The sequence below is a fragment of the Symphodus melops genome, assembly GCF_947650265.1.
Source record: "Symphodus melops genome assembly, chromosome: 17".
NCBI classification, from domain to species: Eukaryota; Metazoa; Chordata; class Actinopteri; order Labriformes; family Labridae; genus Symphodus; species Symphodus melops.
In genome coordinates this window covers 3,950,130-3,969,628 of record NC_136707.1, presented here as the reverse complement: position 1 = coordinate 3,969,628, position 19,499 = coordinate 3,950,130, and the positions used below count along the sequence as shown (strand labels likewise).

The following is a 19,499-nucleotide window of genomic DNA, read 5'->3' as shown; positions in this document are numbered from 1 at the left end:
AGGCACAGCAGTGTTGCAACCCGGTCACAAGGAAGGGCTGGTTCCTGGGTTGGGCTTGTCCTAAAGAAAGCAGAAGAGGATGGATCCCCCTGCTATGAGTCAGGGAGGAAGGGGGGAAAGTACAGGCGGATTCTGCATTCGCTCACACATCATGAGATTAACTGTTTCAGAGCCATCACATTACACACAGGAATCAAAGAATACACACTTAGACTGAGTCAACTAACTTATCATTCAGTTTAATTAATTAATCAGTGTGTATGCTCTAAGTGCCCAGTCACAGGGTGCTGGTTTAGCTTGGTTGGTAGAGCTGGCTTCTAGAGTATAAAGGCTACAGTCATTGTCGCACGAGTCGCAGGTTTGACTTTTGAACCTAGTGTTATTTGTGGCAATTAATATCAGTGATCTTTTCTTTGTGTTTGTGTGCAGGAGCATGAGAGAGAGAGAGAGGCAGAAAGACTACCTGTTAAATCCATCTGCATTTCCTCTTTGGTCCCCAGTGATGTCGTGGAAAATGGAAAATGTGTTCTTGTCCAAGCTTGTGGGTGTGCTTTGGAGTCTTGTGTGTGCACATATCTGTAAAATTGTGTGGAAAACACAGGGACCGAGGTCCACAGCTGTATCCATCCCACATTCAGTTAACCATGGGAAACCTGCGGCCCGGCCTCTGGCACCTGATCCTGGTCCACATACTTCTGCTACATATTCAGCCCATGTTGGTGCAGGGGGTTGATCATGTGTCACAGAAGCTACGTCGACTCACTGAACAGGTAAGCTCGCTGTGTGTTTTTTGATTTCTTTATCAGCAATGCAAAATAGTCGAAGCAGCATTTGGCAAACCAACTAGTATGATGGATTGTCTGCAGAAAACGTCAAACAAAAAAGACACTGAGTTGATGCCTGTTGACTTCTGATGTAAAACAAGTTAAAAGACAGAGAGAGCTGGGGGGAACTACACATGCTTTTTTTGAACAGCTATACAGCAACACCACCAAATACTTTTATACTTTTCTACCAAACCCCATTTCTGAACCTTTTTTCCGTCATTGTCTATCACTGCCTGATAGATCAAATGACTCTGAGAACCACGGCATCATTTCTTAGTCCATAACATCCCAAAGTTCTGCCCGCTCTTATGTTGAGTCTCAGTTCAGTTCAACAGTAGATTGAAAGTTACAAAGAGGCTGGATTTGATTTCTTCTACATTTCTTTGTAAAATCTGTGAATAAAGATTCGACTACCAAACAACACTGTCAAATTGTTGTCCCAGTGGCAAAATGACCATCAACCCTTAACATTTTTCTTGGAATTGCTTTGTGTAAAAGAGATATCTTATCTTGAACAGGCAGTGTAAAAGGGCTGCTGCTAACTGTATACAACTACAGATCTCTGACAGGCTTGTGAGCTTTAGCTTTGTTGGTTTATTTGTCTCTAGCTTCACCTTGTTGCTAGCTTTAGCTTGTTAGACTTGTTATAACTTTTTCGACTTTTTATTGCTATAGCTGTATTTAAATGTGGTTTTATTTATTTATCTTACCAAAAATACTTTAAATAAATCGACCTATAACCTAGCCTTAACACATACTGCACATTTTAAATTAAAAATCAGTTACCAAACAGCTGCAGAAAGGTGTATAAATTATTGGGTTTTGTGTGTGTGTGTGTGGGTGTTAGTTTCATCAGTTCCAGGTGCTGACCCAGGCCCGTTTGGACATGCTGGCCCTAAACCAGGACAGAAGAAACTCTTCATGGCTGCTGGAGAGTCGTGTTCAGGCCTTAAATGACCGTTTGCTGCAGACGTCACTGGACCTGAAAGACCTCAAGCAGAGCTCAAGGCAGGAGATAGGGGGTCTCAGGTTAGAGACCTGGAACTCTCTGTTTTAAAGGTTGATTTTTGGGGCCTTTTAATGACTTTATGAAGAGGTATGAGAGCAGACAGAATCTAAAACTGGGGTAAGACAGAGTCGAATGATGAAATAACTTTTTCTGCCAGCCCCTGGCAAGAAGTTTGGGGTGAGCCGATGGATGAACACAGAAGGAAATTAGTATGACTATTTACCATGAGCAAGCGGGTGGGGGTGATAACGTTGACATCTCGTGAGCAGCAAGCGACCGGTGCAATCTTTATGCACAAAGTAAATGCAAACACGTCCAGATTTCAGGATAGTTGTCTTTGAATTTTGTACAGCATTTTCAGTAGTGTATGTGTAATAAAAAGCTAATGTTGTCTCATGTATGTTGTCATCCCAGAGAGTGGGGTAGGAAGCTCGAGAGGAAGAGTAAGCGTCTGGAGGGTCGTGTTGCTTTGATGGATCAGAAACTGAGAGAGAGTCGCCGCTTTGGCCACAAACAGGAAGTTGATCCTGGTCAGGATTTCTCCACTCTCACCTTAGAGCTCCAGAGCCAAGAAGAAAGGTTGGCTGCCCTCCAGGCTCAACGGGACGAGCTACTCATTGGGATGAGAGGATTGCAGGAATCCCTGAAAAACCAGGTGCTACGCGTGACTCAGCTGGAGGGTCGGCTTGGGGAGGTCCTGCAGATTAAAACTGGAGAATTTCAGAAGTACAATGAGCCCGGCAGGAGGAGTCTGACTAATAGAGGAGGGGGACTTGAAAGATTTATAGATGGACAAACCCAATCAAGACCTGAAAGACTCACCAACCTGCAGACTGAAAATTCTTCCAAGGCCACAGCTGAGAACAGAAACCCTCAACAGCCCAATCAGTACCAGGGAACACCAAATAAGCCAAAATATCCAAAAGCACAGAAGTCAAGACCTCAGCCAGAATCACATCCGCACGTACCTTACCACCCCCAATCGCAGATCCAAGTCAGAGCCAAGACCAGGACTTACCCTGCCAAGCAGGAGGAGCTCCTTTCTCACCAGACAGTCCCAGATCTGCACACCCAGATCCAACCCCTAAATCAGCAACCATCCCAGTCTAATTTAAAAAACCACAGGCATCACTCTAGTTCCCATCCTTTGTCCCAGACTGAAACTGTTCCTAAACCTACCAATGAGAGGTATGGAGGAGGGGAGCAAGTAAATGACTCAAAAGTAGAGTCTTCAGTGATCCACAGCATGCTTCAGCTTCCTGTCAGGCAAAAGATCCCTGCAAAACCAGTTCCAAAAAAGGATGCAACCAGTAAGTAAAGCTTGAACCTCTGCGCCTCCTCTTGATTGTTCAATACTTTTCTTTGTCACCGAGTTTTTCACACAAACTGAGAACAGCAACAACAAACATGACAATGCTGTAATAAAACTAAACAAATTACAACATGCAACCAATTACAAGCCACAGAAAGACAACAATACACAGGTTCACAGAATGTCACATGCTAAATAAAACTATGTTCACGAGTTAAGCAGCCTGATCAGACATTTCCCACTGAAACATCAGCGATCCTTCAGGTCGGTACAGTCCTCACTAAAACTAATTCCTCTTTTGGTTTAGATCAGACACATTTACCAGAAGTTCAGTCACTTCCGTGTTACTTTTCATCATGTCTGTCACAAAACAAAACAGAAACACAAAACAATCAGACAATTGACACTTTGTATTTTAACTTTATAGTTTGACCCATGTCCCATCTGTTTACCCAGCTGTCTTTATATACAGGTCAATCCTTATAAGGTTAATAATCTCTTTGGTCATGATTACCTAACTAGAATTTTAGTTACAGTAATTCCCCCATTTAGATTACATAAAGGTGCAGAGTTATGCATAATTACAGGTGACAGGTAGATACTGTTGGATGTTGGCCAAGTGTCACTTCTGCTTCCTTTAATCAATACACTACCTTAACCTCTGTGTTAACTTGTGCTGCTGAAACCTTTGGGGGAATTTGTTTCATGCACATATCAGTTAATTTATCTGGCCTGCTGTACGTGTATTGTACAATTTAAAAAAAAAAGGTAGCATATTTATTTTTGATAGGGGCTTTATGGGTTAGAACTATTCTGTCAGCATGTTTAAGGTGTTTAAAATGTATCCTTCCAGATTAAATGAATATGATAGTGTCTTAACATGTTAGCACGAGGGTTTTAATTCACTGAACAGATCATCTCTTTCATTCTGTCTGCAGTCTGTAACGTGGACTCCATGCTGTTCTTTCCCACGGCCTCGGCAGAGAACTATGTCACCTTCTCCTCAACACTCCCCGACCTCCATGAACTTTCTGTCTGTTTGTGGCTCCGTGTGGAGGCCCAGCATATCGGCACGCTGCTCTCTTATGCCACAGAGGATAATGACAACCAGCTAGTCCTGTACGGACACGGCTCTTCTTCCTCATCTGCATCTTTCTCTTCTTCTCTTCTTCCATCTTCACCTTCTTCCTCCCCCTCCTCTTCTTCTTCCTCCCTGGAGTTTGTCATTGGAGACCCTGTTTATCGCCGTCTCCCTGTGTGGTCGCTGCTTGATGCTCGTTGGCACCACCTCTGCATCCTCTGGTCCTCCATCCAGGGTCGTTTCTGGCATTACAGTGACAAACACCTCATCTCCTCAGGCTCCAACTTCAGGAAGGGCTGGGAGGTTCCTGGAGGTGGATCAGTGGTGCTGGGGCAGGAGCAGGACATTGTTGCAGGCGGGTTTGATGCTGCTGAGGGTTTCGCAGGGCAGCTGGCTGGGTTTAGGATGTGGAACCGGGTGTTGAGCCCTGCAGAGGTGGAGGGTGTGGCAGAAGGCAGAGGTGTACCCAGAGGGATGGTCCTTGGCATGGAGCACATCAAGGAGCTGCATGGAGAAGTGCAGCAAGTGTCATGTGAATGTTTAGAGCATTGTGTGTGAATAAGATACAGAGGTAGAATCAAATGTAGGCATTTTTTTCCAAAGCACATATCTGCAGAGAATACTTAATGTTTCTTCTGTGCCAACATTGACAGGATAAAAATCCTTTATTTGTTTTTATTTTTCCTGTGCAGACTGTTTCTCATGTTCTTTTTTTTTAGAAAGTCTGGACAACATTAAACAGATTCTTTAAATTTAATTTTTGCAAACAGCATATAGTATTCATGGAAAAATGTTTGAACTCTTAATGTAATGTACGCTGAGTGCTCTGTACAAAACAATAATAATAAAAAACTTTCCAACAGTTCACAGTTTTAGTCGACAAATAATGTAACTACAAGCCCCAGGATGCATCGCGCATATACAGTTTTTGGCCCTGCGCGCGACCCATACAAAAACGTCACGAGTTACGTTGAGGATGATCATGGGGGAGCTGAGAAAGAATAACAGAAGTTAGCTAGGAAACAACTACAATTCCTGAAATAAACCCGGGACATACTGGAAGAGCTAGCGGCGGCCAGCATGGCCAACATCACGAAGAAAGTGTCGTGGTCCAGTCGGGCCGACGAGGCCGGAGCTCCCGGGGAGGCGACCCCGCTTCTGAACGGGTCCGAGCTGCCGCCAGTCTCCAGACAGGTACTGTTAGCATATCAGGCTAAATGTAGCCAGAGAAGCTTTTACACTAACAACATCAAGAAGACGCTGTGTCATGTTTTATAAACCATTTTTAAAGGTTAAGATGCATGGGTGATTTTATTTTTGAACGAGTTTGAATGCATTGCCACCCTTATAAATGTTTATTTTTTTAGAGGGTTTAATTGTGTTTGGTGTGTTTGCAGCTGGAAACAACAAGCTTTGTTTGAGACTGAATGTGACTGCTTTAATAAAGTAATTGCATTAGTCGAGTTTGTGCAATTACTTGCATGATGCACTTCAGCGTCTTTGTTATCAAGAGCAGCATCAATGAAAGAGACTTTTGTGAAGAGACTAATCCTTCTAAGATGTTAGGTTATGAATTATGAAAGGCAGTCTGTAGGTAAACGTTACACTTTTTAACAACTTACATGTAAACATTACACCTGTGAAGACTCAAAACAATGATATAAATAAGGCCTTAAAGGGACAGAACACAAATAAGAAGACATTTTCAATATTTAAAGTAACTCATACACGGCTACGACTGATTTAAGTCTTTCATAGTTTAGGAATTAGGATATTTTTAAGTCAATGAACCCCTAGTAATGTAATAATAAGCCTTGGTAGTTTCCGTCTTTAGACTGAAATAATGGAAAATCCAGCTTCCTTTTTCCCTTCAGACAAACATGACTACTTCCTGCTCCATCAGGACCAAAAGTGGAAGTGTCACATCGCTCTTGTTTTGGGAATGTTCTTCATTCATTTTAAGTTAACATTTGTAAACGCGGACCTTTACTTCATCTCAAGCCAAATTAAATTTATATAAAAAAGTTTAGTAGATTATTTAACTGAAGAATTGTGCAATCGTTTCACACTTTATTCTCCATGCTATGAGGTTTCTTGTACCTCCTGTGTCTCTTCACTGAATACACACGTCTCTAAACAAAGCCACACAAATAGCAATATACCCGTGTATATATTTCTGTTACTGTCTGTGGTGTCTGTAGCTGTCTGGAGGAGGACATGTATTTCAAATAGGCAGACTCAGCACGGTGGATTTGGAGGAGGAGATGACGACAGAGGAGGTAAAGCCCGAGCTCGAGTTGACACCGATCACACTTTATTTTTCTCTCTCTCTCTTTGTGTGTCTGTCGTTTCTGTCGATCATCACTCCATCAAGACCTGAAGAGATTTTTCTTTTCAACTCCCGACGCAGTGTCTTTCATTTAAAACCGAAATAAAACCCCATCCTTCTAACTGAATCAATCAGAAAGGGTTTGAGCCTTAAAGACTCCTCCAGTATCAGGCAGCATGTCGGGGGCTTGATGTGATTCAGCCTCATGCTCTGGCAGGTTAGCGTGCGCAGGGAGAGTCATCTGTGAGTGAGTGCCTGAGATAGGTTGAATTTAAGCTCAACTGTGGTACAGATAGGAGCTGCTGATTGGCACAGAGACAATGAGTAAAAGGCACGTGTGTTTAAAAAAAAAAAAAAGAACAAATCTGATGATTTCCACCGTGATGCTTTGCAAAGTGACGAACAAAACAGATTTTGTGCTCATGGCCTTGACGGCTCAACCATCCAGTGTTTGTGGTCAGGGAACTGATGCATTACACAGTGTGGGGGACTGAAGGGAAAAGTAGATAATAATTACAACTTCTACATGGTAGATTCCTAACTAGTCTCGTATAGTAATTTGTCAAGGCCACTTTCTGAGAATTGTAAGATTACAGATACAAATCCTCCACGACACTGAACTCCTGTTTTCACCCATTCCTTCGGTTTTGTACATTTGACATGAACATCGTTTCTGACTGACGCTTTATAGTAATATTTAGACGCATCGTTGGCTCAGTTTTCGTCTGGTTTCACTTTAAAAACTAGTAAATAGCTATTGTTTAACTGTTTTTCTCTGGCTGATGGAAATGTGATGCCGTGCATGTGATTTGCATGATTGTTGTTTGCAAAAGCATGTTATATATATATTTTTTGCATTTTAGTTGCTTGATTTGCAGGAGGCAAAGCAGTGTGACAAAGACTCACTTAGCAATGCATAATAAAATAAAAACTGAACTTTGGATTTGCATGTTATTGACTCTTATGCACGTCACTCTGCACTCCTTCACACCGTCGCTCTTCCATCGAGCTCAGTTGAATTCTTCATTATCCACCTCAAATCAAATCTATGAAACTTTCCCTCCTGAGTTGTAAATGTCTTTCTCACGTCGTTTGAAATGTTGCAGCTTCGATTGCTGCTGTTTCATCCAAAAATGTAGATCCCACTGATTTCAGCGACTTACTTCCTGTCCTTATTCAAAAGTCATTGTGACCTCTGTTCTTTCTTCTTCTTTTTTTTTTTTTTTTTTTTTTTGTTGCCTCTGCAGGACACTTTAAGAGGGCGGCCTAAAGAGATCCCTCATAACGAGAAACTGCTGTCGCTAAAGTTTGAGGTATGAAAGAAAACCCCTCGAACACAGTTCTGATTATTAAATAGGAAAACCCTTGATTTGACACAAGGGCGTTATTGCTGATTTAACCCTTTAAATGTGTGTGTGTTGTATTTGATACTTTGAAAAAACAAATGAAGTCATGAAATCAACGGCAGAGAAAATGCAGTAAAGTCCAAACAGCATTTCTTAGGCAACAAATAATACGGTAATCTACTCAAAGCAGATGGAAAACTTGCAACATTTGATAAAATCAGCTTTGTGTTAAATACAGGAATCTGTGAAATTGTTTGCCTTCATCCAAAAAGTGGATGAAGGCAAACAATTTCAGTGTCTCACATGATGAGTCATATATATATATATGTTTTTTTTTTTAATGATCCTATCCCTCCCACACACATTGCGTTTGTCATGTTTCAGGATGTTGAAAGGATGCGTGTCCTCGTCCTCCTCATCATCACCTTTCTCTTTATTTAACTGCTTTATCGACTGTGTTCTTCCAGAGTCTGGACTATGATAACATTGAGAACCAGCTTTTTCTGGAGGAGGAGAGGAGAATGAGTTACATGGTCAGTTATCTTCCGCTTGTAATATTTCAGTGTGTGCACATGCATGTTTATAATGTTCTACTTCTCCCGGACCTCTTCTCTCTTTCTCTTCTCGTTTTTTATTTGCAGGGTTTCCGCTGCCTGGAGATCAGTCGCTGGGTCGTCTGCGGTCTCATCGGCGTCCTCACTGGTCTCATCGCCTGTTTCATTGACATCGCTGTGGAGGAACTGGCTGGATTTAAATACCAAGTGGTCAAAAAGAGTATCCTGAAGCTCTGTTGTGTCAGCTACATGCTTATCTATGCTTATCTGCTCTGTGCGCCCTTGAATTGCCCTTGAATTGGGGGACAAATAAAGTTGTTGTTTTTTTTTTAATTGAAAGACACAAAGAATGACGGTTTTGCTTTCCACTTGTTTTTGATTTTTAAAGTGATGAGTTTTTTGTACTGAGTGGCTCCTGTATAACTCTTTCACAGTATTATTAGTATTATTATTTTAAGGCTTTCAAATGCTACATTTTATTGACACTTTATTTCCTGTTTGGATACAAACCAGCTTTTCTTTGAAAGAAAATAAGGAACTTCTGGTAGATGGAAGGATCACATTACAAAGTAAAAAGAAGTTTGAAACAGCTTCAAGTTATTGATAATGGACTGAAAAAATCGAAAAAAATCCGATTCCCCTCCATCAACCTAATCTTTCTCAGTTCTATATTCAATCTGTAGAGTTTATACAGAATTTATTTATTGTCAGTCTTTCCTTGACCTTCGACTCCTCACAGACATTGAGAAGTTCACGGACGTCGGTGGCCTCTCCATCTCTCTCATTCTCTGGGCCGTCCTCAACGCTGCCATCGTCATGGCGGGCTCAATCATAGTAGCATTTTTTGAGGTGAGGGTCATTTTGACCTCTGGTTTGTAAACCAAACCACGTCCGTATTTGAGTTTTCTTCCTCTTTTTGTGTTCCTCAAATGTGAGCATAAAAGAATCTAATTCAGCCTGAATTCCCGGCTATTAAAACCACATGGAAACTGAGAGCTGATTGGGCAATAGAATATCTGCAGCAGCCGACTCCAAAATGGTGAAATATCGAACATTTGGAAAGTTGGTTCTGTTTCTCTATTTATGCCAGATGAGTGACTCACAGCTGGGTTTGTGGATTTAAAGAAAATAATAATGAAACAAAGAAATTGATTTTCTCCTGAATCAGAATTATTTAAACGAGCACAGATCAGCGGTGTCAGCTGTCAACACTTTTTCATGTGAGAACCACAGACTGATGTGTTCACATGACTCTTCTCATATCTGTCCTGTAAGCACAAACATTCTGTGTCTCCAGATTTTATTTACTTTATGTTTTCTCCACACTCTTCTTCCAGCCCATAGCAGCAGGAAGTGGTATCCCTCAAATCAAATGTTACCTGAACGGAGTCAAGATTCCCCGGGTGGTACGACTCAAGGTAGAGACCGCTAGAACACACACACACACACACACACACACACACACACACAGACACACACACACAGACACACACACACACACACTTTAACATCGGTAACATGTTGTGTGCCCGTCCTTGCAGACTCTGGTGGTGAAAGTGTGCGGTGTTATCTGCTCAGTGGTTGGTGGTCTTGCAGTTGGAAAGGTAAATAGAAAATCAATGACACTTCTCGTTTTACAGACAACATTCTGGTAGTTTGTTAAAATATAACCTTTAAATTCAACATTGAATGCAAGAACTTTCTCTCACACCTGTCCTCTCATTCACTCTTCAGGAAGGTCCCATGATTCATTCTGGTGCCGTGGTTGCTGCAGGAGTCTCTCAAGGCAGGAGCACCTCTTTAAAGAGAGACTTCAAGGTCAGTGCAGGACGCGTGGGATCCTTTAAATACAGTTATCAAACACTCGTTGAAAACATTTATAATGACGACAAGATGGTAACCGTGCATGTACGCGCATCACCGCTCGACACTCTGCAGAGAGAGCACACCTGTTGTAATCGATAAAGCCCCTTCTGCTGCAGAAAGAGAGCCGCGAGTGTAATACCTTAAAGCTGAAATGAAATGCTATTTGATATCTGACGAATACTAGAAATATCTGCACACATCTGTGACAAATCTGTGTCGTCACTTGATGTGCGAATAATGTCTGATAAGCCGGTTGAGTTTTAGTGAGTTAAATGCAAGAAAACCTCGTTTTTTTAAGCAAACGTTTTTGAGGGTACATTTACTGAAACTGAATCATGAATGTTTGTATATATCTTTGGTGAGAAGTCATTATTTACAAGTGCCTGTTTGTGTTCGTAGATCTTTGAATATTTCCGGAGAGACACAGAAAAACGGGACTTTGTGTCTGCTGGAGCTGCTGCCGGAGTTTCAGCTGCGTTTGGAGCGCCAGTCGGTAAAAAATAAAATAAAAAAAAATGCAACCGTCTCACACAGCGCCAGTATAATCACGATCTTTGTTGCTAATCGGTCTAATTTGTGTGAGCAGTTTAGCCTCTGTTGAGCAACAGTGCAGCAGTATGGCTGCACGCCCAAACTGAAGACAAAGAACATCTGTGAGGAAACTCCCTCTGAGGCTCTCGTTATAATAGGACTGGCTGCTCACCCGTCCCACACCTTGGCAGATTTATTCTGATGATGGACGACACAAATATGTTAGAACAATGTGAAAACTGGCACCTAGATTATTCATCCACAGATGCATGTATATGCAAATATTTAAGTTACAGCCTCACCACTGGTGCAGTTATTTGAGTTATGAGGTTGTGACCATTCAAGAGACCCTGAACCTCTTGCAAAAGACTTAAGTGGACTCAGTAAATGTTGAGCTTCTTCTAAGCTCTCTTAAAAGAACGCTCTGAGATGAATGAGCTGACCTGAAATCAGCTCATCACACAAAATGCACAAAAATCTCTGCGATCCACAGGTGGCGTTCTGTTTTCTCTGGAGGAGGGAGCATCTTTCTGGAACCAGATGCTGACGTGGAGGATAGTAAGTCATTGTTTTTCATGTGCACCCTGATTATTGACTCGTAAAGATTGTGCAATGTTTGGGTAAGGTGGTAGAAAAAAAGATGGCAAATAATGTCTTCTGTTTGTTTTTTCACCCCCCTGTCCCCCCCTCCATCTCTCCTCTGCAGTTTTTTGCTTCCATGACCTCCACGTTCACCCTGAACTTCTTCCTCAGTATCTACCACAACAACCCAGGAGACCTTTCAAACCCCGGTCTCATCAATTTCGGACGCTTTGAGACTGACGTAGGAAACTTTACTACACGTACCAAATCTCCTTAAATGAGAGCCAATGGTCAAGTGAAGAGTAATTTTACTGCATCAGCAGGATGCAGTAAAATGTTGCTGATCAAAAATGACCTTATGTTAAAGCATTGCCTGTTTTTCTGATTAAAGGCAGAATGTGCGACATGTTACACATAAACAATGAAAATCCTATAAAAATCATGACTGTCCACAACGAGCTGTATCCACATCGTGTTTACATGAACTCAGCTCGGCTCATCTGCTTGTGTATAAAAGTTATTTAAGTGAGAGACTACAGAAAAGAGGAAGGACATACTGTACTCACTGCTTATTTACAGAAGCTTGTGCTTAGTGCTTAATTATGGCTCGTCCCAGTTTGATAACTCTTGTGAGCAAACGCTAAGAGGCGAGGGTTCGAAGGTGTGTCGCTGTAGTAGAGCAATTATTATTTCTTTTTTTTCATACTGGTGCTCAAGGGGGCGACATCTACTAGAGCAAAAATTCGCACATTCTTCCTTTTGATATCGAGAACAAGAAACAATGTGTGACTCAAATAAGGGCCTGGTTAATCACTCAGCCGGGCCCTGTCCATTATTTGAGGAAAGACTGAATGTTTAGTACTTTTCCTGCTCTTTGCTGTTTGTGTAAAAGTTGACCTGATGTCACCTTGTGGTTTTTCAGGGTGTGGCCTACAAACTCTACGAGATTCCCTTGTTCATCGCTATGGGTGCCTTAGGTAAAACAATAATTCTTACTTGTATTTGTCTCCACATAAGCTGCCTGTGTCGATGCGGTCCTGCGGTTGTAGGATCATAAAGATAATTGAGCTCTTTGTCTTCCCTCTCCTGCTCAGGTGGATTACTGGGAGCTCTGTTCAATGTTCTCAACTACTGGCTGACCATCTTCAGGATTCGGTAAAGTTCAGAGATGAATGTGAACTTTAATGAAGTTGGGAGAGGGCTTCAACAGAAGGTCAGGTGTCAGACGTATAAGGAAAAGATTTGTGTGTGGCGTGCCAAGAAAAACAACACAAGACAACATATGAAGGCTTTGTCTGTCAAAGACGGGGCGCGGCGCGAGTCGAGGACATTTTTACATGAGCTCTTAAATCTGTCTCTAAGAATGTCGGCATGTTGTGATTACAGATCAGGTTTGATCGCTGGGAGACCTGCTGTTCCCTGCTTCCATGTAATCGGCTGTTTTCACACATGCACTCCTGAAAGTTGTTAGAATGTTTCAGGACAGTTTCTCATTCACACATTCGACTGTACGTCCTGTACACTTGATGTCCTTCGCTGCATGGCTGAGAGGGGTTCTCAGGTCAGACACGTTAAAAAGTAAACTAATCAAAGGTGGAGTTTTTGCCTTTATATTAACGCTGCGTGTGATTGGACGTATTTAGAGTCAATGAATGAGTAGAAAAGAACGTACTGGGCGTTCATACACACATTGAGATTTCACCAGCTGCTTGATAGAGACGTTATCGCTCGCTGAGAATGCATCATGTATGTGCAAACTGGCTTCACACTGCAGAGTGATGATGCTTGTTGTAGTCCATATAGCCCACTCTGCTGGTACAATGAACGCAGATGAAAGGCTTATTTGACATCCGGTGATGTCGGCCGTTATCTGCGATTTAAGTAGCCGATACCGATCGGCTAATTAAATGAATTGAACTGACAGCATGACAAGACGCCTCTATTCTTAAAGAGGCATCGTTCCTTACATCCGACCTTTGAACAGCTAGACAATCCTTGAACGCTATATATAGCATGTTTGTTTCACCTCGGTTAGCTTTGCTGGCCATAAATACTCGTCTCTTTGTGTTTGGTATGTAGAACATGTCGTGGCAGTACCGCTTCTCATGAAGTTCCTTTATCCTCTCACATGATGTGTTTTTGGGTCACATTTTGTAACGCTAGTTTGACTCCACTTGACATTTGCAGAGCGACTTCACCCCAAGGCACAAAATGGCTGAGTTGGCACGGCCTTCTTTTTTTTTTTTACTGTTGTCTTTTTTAATTGAACGGAGAGTTTCCTCATTACATGGGAAAGTCCAATGTGCCACTTTATGTAAGTATCTGATTGATCGAATCTGTTATGTGATTGACTTTAAAACTTCCCCTCTGTGTGTGTGTGTGTGTGTGTGTGTGTGTGTGTGTGTGTGTGTGTGTGTGTGTGTGTGTGTGTGTGTGTGTGTGTGTGTGTGTGTGTGTGTGTGTGTGTGTGTGTGTGTGTGTGTGTGTGTGTGTGTGTGTGTGTGTGTGTGTGTGTGTGTGTGTGTGTGTGTGTGTGTGTTACAGTTATGTTCACCGTCCTTGCTTACAAGTGATGGAGGCCATGTTGGTTGCTGCAGTGACAGCAGCAGTGTCTTTCACCATGATCTACTTCTCTGATGACTGTCAGCCTCTGGGACCAGATCACACTGAGGAGTATCCACTGCAGGTACACACACACACACACACACACACACACACACACACACAGACTTTGCATGTAATTGCATGTAATCAATCAAACCTGAACCTTGAAACCTTTTTCTATATATATATTTATATCTTCTGCTCCATTCAACACCAGATCTGCTCCTCAGTCCTTCATGTCTTCATCTGTAGGACTGTATGTTAGCTTAACAGCATGTTCCGTTTGAAGCAGACACATAGACGAATGGAAGACAAGTTGTGTCTTTTTCCGGTAGTTTTGACGTTTTTTCTCTCTTAGCTCTTCTGTGCAGATGGAGAGTATAACTCCATGGCAACAGCCTTCTTCAACACTCCCGAGAGAAGTGTTCGAAGTCTCTTCCACAACCAGCCAGGTACGGAAAAGCTAGCACAAATAGTAGTGTGCTAACATATTTTCTCTCTTTTTTTTACTGTGTGGAAAAAATAACCTTTTATATTCTTCTCCTTCATGAAGGAACCTACAATCCTTTGACCCTGGGTTTGTTCACTCTGACTTATTTCTTCCTGGCGTGTTGGACGTACGGCCTGGCTGTCTCGGCCGGAGTTTTCATCCCCTCTCTGCTGATTGGAGCCGCCTGGGGACGACTGTTTGGGATACTGCTGGCTTCCCTCACTCCCTCCAGCTCGGTAAATTACATGTTTTCAACGCTCTGTTCTGTTGGATGAGGGGGGGGGGGGTGGTCTCATTGCATTTAAAGAGACACACACCAAAACGGAGCACCTCCTCTGGTGCTTAAATCGTGTTATATTTGGACCAAATGTTTCACTTAGACTGTTTGAAAAGGTGTAAAAGGGCTTTAATATGTCATCTTTAATGTTGTGTTGTAATATTTATTACCTAGTTTGTATTCAACTGAATCAAAATCTCACATGTTTTGATTTGTAGTTTGACTTTGTTGTGGATTTGTTTTGTTAGGTTTGGGCTGTCCCTGGTAAATATGCCCTGATTGGAGCTGCAGCTCAGTTAGGTGAGTCATGTTTTACCTTACCTTGTGAGTATCATCACATTTTTAAATGGTCAAAATAATCAGCTTGAAATCCTTTTTGAAATAATTTCTCCAGTGTTTCTTGATGAAATGAAAATGCTCTGCCGTCCACAGGTGGCATTGTGAGGATGACTCTCAGTTTGACCGTCATCATGGTGGAGGCCACAGGAAACGTCACGTACGGTCTTCCCATCATGCTCGTCCTCATGACTGCCAAGATAGTAGGAGACTACTTTGTAGAGGTGAGTGAAGACGTCCGCTGCATGCTGCTTTGAAAAGGTGCTGTATAACTGAATGTGAGAACACTAAAAAAAATGGATGCATTTACTCGAAAAGTTTCAGATGAGTATGCAGAATATACTTTATTGTTGTTGTGCTTTAAAATACACGACCGACTCTTCCGAAAGAATTTAAGAGAAGAAATGAATGATCTGCTTGCAGCTTATAAAACTACTCCTTCAGGTGACAGTGACAAGACTCAAGAGGAATCAAATTCCCCTGACGTCTATTTACACACAAAGCATAATTCATTCTTTGTACTAAAAGGTTAATCGTGCTAAAATACAAACAGAGCTCGTCAAAGATCCTGTGTATTGTGTTCTGTGTTCAGTTAGCACAGGGACTCATGCGTCTTTCTGCCTCAGGGGCTGTACGATATCCACATCAAGCTGCAGAGTGTGCCCTTCCTGCACTGGGATGCTCCTGCCACCTCCCACTGGCTGACTGCCAGGTAACATCCTGGACGTTGTTTTGCTTCCTTTATGTTAACTCTTTTTTTTCCCCTTTTTTTTTGTTCAGCGCTTTTCATGTTGTCACCATCATTTTCTTCTCTCTCTTCTTGATGCTCGTCCAGAGAAGTGATGAGCTCTCCAGTCACCTGTCTGAACAGGATAGAGAAGGTGGGAACCATCGTGGACATTCTGAGCAACACATCGACCAATCACAACGGCTTCCCTGTCGTCGTGGAGGTCACTGCTAGTGATGAGGTATTTTGACAGAGCCTTTTGGAGGTTTTTGTATTCTACAGACTAAACCATCAACAGGTGATGTGAGGTTGGATTTGTGTCTGTTCAGATGTATTTTTTAAGACGTCTTTGATAAAGATGCAGAATTTTAGATTTAAAGGAAATAGTTTATTTCCATCATCACATCTTTTATTGATCTTTTCTCCCATTCAGCCTCCGAAGCTCTGCGGTCTCATCCTCCGCTCACAGCTCATCGTCCTCCTCAAGCACAAGGTAACATAAGCCAAAAGAAAAAGATGCATCATCATCACCACTGAGGTCATTTAGATGGACTGAGTCATCGTTTTACCCGTGCTCTGTCCTGAAAGGTGTTCGTGGAGTTGGCCAGGACCCGGCTGACCACGAGGAAGCTGCAGCTGAAGGACTTCAGAGACGCGTATCCTCGCTTCCCCCCAATTCAGAGCATCCACGTCTCCCAGGATGAGAGGGAGTGTATGATGGACCTCACAGAGTTCATGAATGCAACACCTTACACTGTTCCACAGGTAACAAACATGTAGTCACACTGCACTGCAGATACGGACTGTTTCATTAACGGCACGTTGCTTTAAGTTCTTTTCATCTTTCAACGATTTTGAGGAGGTGGTGCTATGTTTTATCGACGCATGTCTTGATTACTGCCATGCACGTCACGCTGGTGTTAGCCGAGCCGCTCCTTATCGTCTACAGCTCGTCTTTTAAAAGACAAACACAAATATGAGCACGTCTTAGCTTAACCTTACTGGCTCCCTCTGCGTTTTAGGATTGATTTGAAGATTTGTTTTTACTGACTAATAAATCTTTTAACGGGCTGGCTCCTCCTTATCTCGCTGACCTTTTATAACCTCATCTTTCATCACGGACATTTAGATAGACAGTTTCGTGGCTTCTGACTCAAACTCAAAACTCAGGCATTCTTTTCTTTTCCGATACTAAATAACCTAATTTGCTTTAACCAGTGTGTTGAAACTATTAAATCCAAAGTGTCTTAGACTTTTCTTTTCCTTTTTGTCGACTTCAATAAATAGTTTGAGATGTTCCTGTCTCTCAGTCAGCACATAGAAATAGAAACCGAAAAAGAAACAGAAGGGGTGCGTAGTGGCGAGTGCAGGTGCCCGTTATACGGAGGCTGTAGCCCTCCAGGTGGGCAGCCCGAGGATTTCAAATCCAACCTTTGGCTCCTTTCCCGCATGTCACTCCCCACTGTGTGTCTGTCTCTCTCTCTCTCTCTCTCTCTCTCTCACTCTCACTCCCTCTGATTACCGACTCTGTCCACTGTCCTGTCTCTACAATAAAGGCCCAAATAGAAACAGAACAGAGCCCTCATGTCAGACAAAGAGGTTGACAGCACTCTGTTGGACGGTTCAGAGAAGAGAAATACTACACCTGAACGTGCACTGCAAAAATCAACAAGATATAAGACGTAGAGTGGGCGCCGTATTCAGACAAAATTAAAGCTCCCTGTAGCTTTTGATTTAAACAGTCTTTTTTTTCTTACTGCAGGAAACATCCCTGCCTCGTGTGTTTAAGCTGTTCAGAGCGCTGGGACTCCGACACCTGGTAGTGGTGAATGACTCAAACGGGGTAAGAGTGTTTTTTCTGCCTCTGTTTATTTCAATATCAAGAATGACGACATTAGTTCCAGTGTTACATTGTGAGGTTTGTGACCCTCTGCAGGTGGTTGGACTGGTGACCAGGAAAGACTTGGCAAGATATCACCTGGGCAAACACGGTCTGGAGGAACTTCAGCTGGCCCAGACATAGTACACAAACACGAATAAGTCTATGAACTCTGACCACCATATGCCTCCATAAGCGGTTATCCACCAGCTATACAGCCTTAAAGGACACAAGTTAAGTCGACAAGGTCCCTCTTGCTATAATTTTTTTTGTCTATATCAAAATGGTCACTATGAAAAAAATCTGGAGACGCATTTCAAACATCTTGTTCTTGTTTTCAAATGTAAAGGCACCTCAGAAAAAGAAAAGAATGGGGGGAAAAAAACTGTCAAAGTGAAACGAAGTTCGGTGAACCTTTCGAGACCCTTTCAGAGGTCTAAAAAAAGGAAAACCAGAGAAGACTCTTTTCTGTTGTCAGCTGGTGCATCTCTGTCAGTTCTTTGTTTTTTTCTGTTCCCTCAGCATCACGTGAGCAGTTAAATGTTACTTCCCTCTTGAGGTCACGATATGCTTATAAATCAGTTTACACATTGAGTCCGTTTTCAATCATTCACTCGCTTCACTTGTTTTGCGATTGAACTCATGAGACACACTCGGAGGGGTTTTCACTGATTATGAGTGAGAGTTCCTGTTGATCTATTTAAGGTCTGGTTTGGAAATGAAGATGATGATGATGATTATTATTATTGCATTGTCGTGTAGTTTTGCACTGAATGAAAGCTGTTATTTATTGTTGATGCTTGTTTTAATTTAAGTGTGTGGTTTAGACTAAAACGCGTTTAGGAAAACTAAAGGTTTCACACATCCCATAATTCAAGACATTCTCACATGAATAGTCTGATGAATGGAGAGTTTATAGCTCCCTGTTTGTTTTCTCTCATTCAGCTCAGATTAGATGTTATTGAATAAACAGACGCTCCCTTCTTTATTTTACTCACTGATCAAATCTGTATTTATTCAGCTGTCAAGAAACAAATGGACTACTCAAAGGTATTAACATTCGATTCCTGACTACTTAATTTTTGCACTCTGATGTACTACTGAAAAAAGTCCCTCTATTTGAATGTAAACAGTTCTTTACCGCATAATCCGTGTTTTCCTGTAATATCCCACAGAACGGTCTGATTTATAAATCTGTTATTTAAACTAATTTCTCCACCTGATATATTTTTTTGTCTTTATTTTTCTGTACTTTGTGCTCTTTGTTCTGTTGTACAGATCTTAGTGTAAAAATATAAACAATGCTCCATTTTGTAACCACTGGATTCACCTTTTGTGAATAAAGTTGAAGTTTATCGATTGTTATTTGAGTTGTGACTCAATTCGTTTGGTATTTCTGCGCTCAACTTTTCTTGTTGCTTTTCACCAGTTAAAGCTCGTTAAGTATTTCTGAACCAAAATAAAGAAATGCACCTTTGTAACTCTTATATCACTTATCTCAGTGTCCACTAGATGTCAGTAAAAGTGTTTGAAATGCCCTGGCTTACGCGCAGACAGGCATTTTTCATTAACTACTCTACTAAAAATGATATGATGCCCATGTTTGTTTCAAACCTAATGATTGGAAGTATAATAATCTCTTTCAAGCTGTCAAAAATGTAACCATGAATCATAGCCCTTAATAAAGCCTGAGGACATACACGGATAACCCCTCCATGCTTTTCATTCTTGGTATTTTACTGACAGAGC

At 41.9% G+C, this 19,499-nt stretch overlaps 2 protein-coding genes across 3 annotated transcripts; both read left to right on the top strand.

Moving 5' to 3' along the window:
• The first annotated feature begins 618 nt into the window (after positions 1-618).
• On the top strand, positions 619-5,060 carry ptx4 (pentraxin 4, long). The gene is made up of 4 exons (XM_079366093.1): positions 619-770; positions 1,675-1,856; positions 2,251-3,146; positions 4,087-5,060. Exons 1-4 carry the CDS (start codon positions 645-647, stop codon positions 4,785-4,787), a joined length of 1,905 nt encoding a protein of 634 aa, XP_079222219.1. The 5' UTR covers positions 619-644; the 3' UTR covers positions 4,788-5,060.
• A 106-nt stretch (positions 5,061-5,166) lies between these two features.
• Positions 5,167-19,115, top strand: clcn7 (chloride channel 7). 2 transcript variants are annotated; one of them, XM_079366087.1, is made up of 25 exons: positions 5,167-5,423; positions 6,431-6,508; positions 7,806-7,871; positions 8,372-8,437; positions 8,546-8,678; positions 9,198-9,307; positions 9,796-9,876; positions 10,000-10,062; positions 10,193-10,276; positions 10,724-10,817; positions 11,349-11,413; positions 11,562-11,678; positions 12,360-12,414; positions 12,532-12,592; positions 13,982-14,123; positions 14,400-14,493; positions 14,595-14,767; positions 15,057-15,108; positions 15,241-15,368; positions 15,771-15,856; positions 15,980-16,112; positions 16,305-16,364; positions 16,460-16,636; positions 17,634-17,714; positions 17,808-19,115. In XM_079366087.1, the coding sequence occupies exons 1-25, from the start codon at positions 5,310-5,312 to the stop codon at positions 17,892-17,894; spliced, it is 2,400 nt and encodes a 799-aa protein (XP_079222213.1). In that variant the 5' UTR covers positions 5,167-5,309; the 3' UTR covers positions 17,895-19,115. The 2 variants fall into 2 exon arrangements, with proteins under 2 accessions (XP_079222213.1, XP_079222214.1); XM_079366088.1 differs by lacking the exon at positions 6,431-6,508 and having other exon boundaries at positions 5,168-5,423.
• Positions 19,116-19,499: the final 384 nt, after the last annotated feature.

What these genes read in the sequence shown, in the direction of transcription:
- clcn7 (XM_079366087.1), top strand. Translation starts at nt 5,310, where the DNA reads ATGGCCAACATCACGAAGAAAGTGTCGTGGTCCAGTCGGGCCGACGAG. An exon ending in AGATGCTGACGTGGAGGATA is followed by an intron (nt 11,414 to 11,561) that starts GTAAGTCATTGT and finishes TCTCCTCTGCAG; the next exon opens with TTTTTTGCTTCCATGACCTC. An exon ending in TCTCTTCCACAACCAGCCAG is followed by an intron (nt 14,494 to 14,594) that starts GTACGGAAAAGC and finishes TCCTTCATGAAG; the next exon opens with GAACCTACAATCCTTTGACC.
- ptx4 (XM_079366093.1), top strand. Translation starts at nt 645, where the DNA reads ATGGGAAACCTGCGGCCCGGCCTCTGGCACCTGATCCTGGTCCACATA. An exon ending in TACGTCGACTCACTGAACAG is followed by an intron (nt 771 to 1,674) that starts GTAAGCTCGCTG and finishes TGTGGGTGTTAG; the next exon opens with TTTCATCAGTTCCAGGTGCT. An exon ending in CAGGAGATAGGGGGTCTCAG is followed by an intron (nt 1,857 to 2,250) that starts GTTAGAGACCTG and finishes TTGTCATCCCAG; the next exon opens with AGAGTGGGGTAGGAAGCTCG.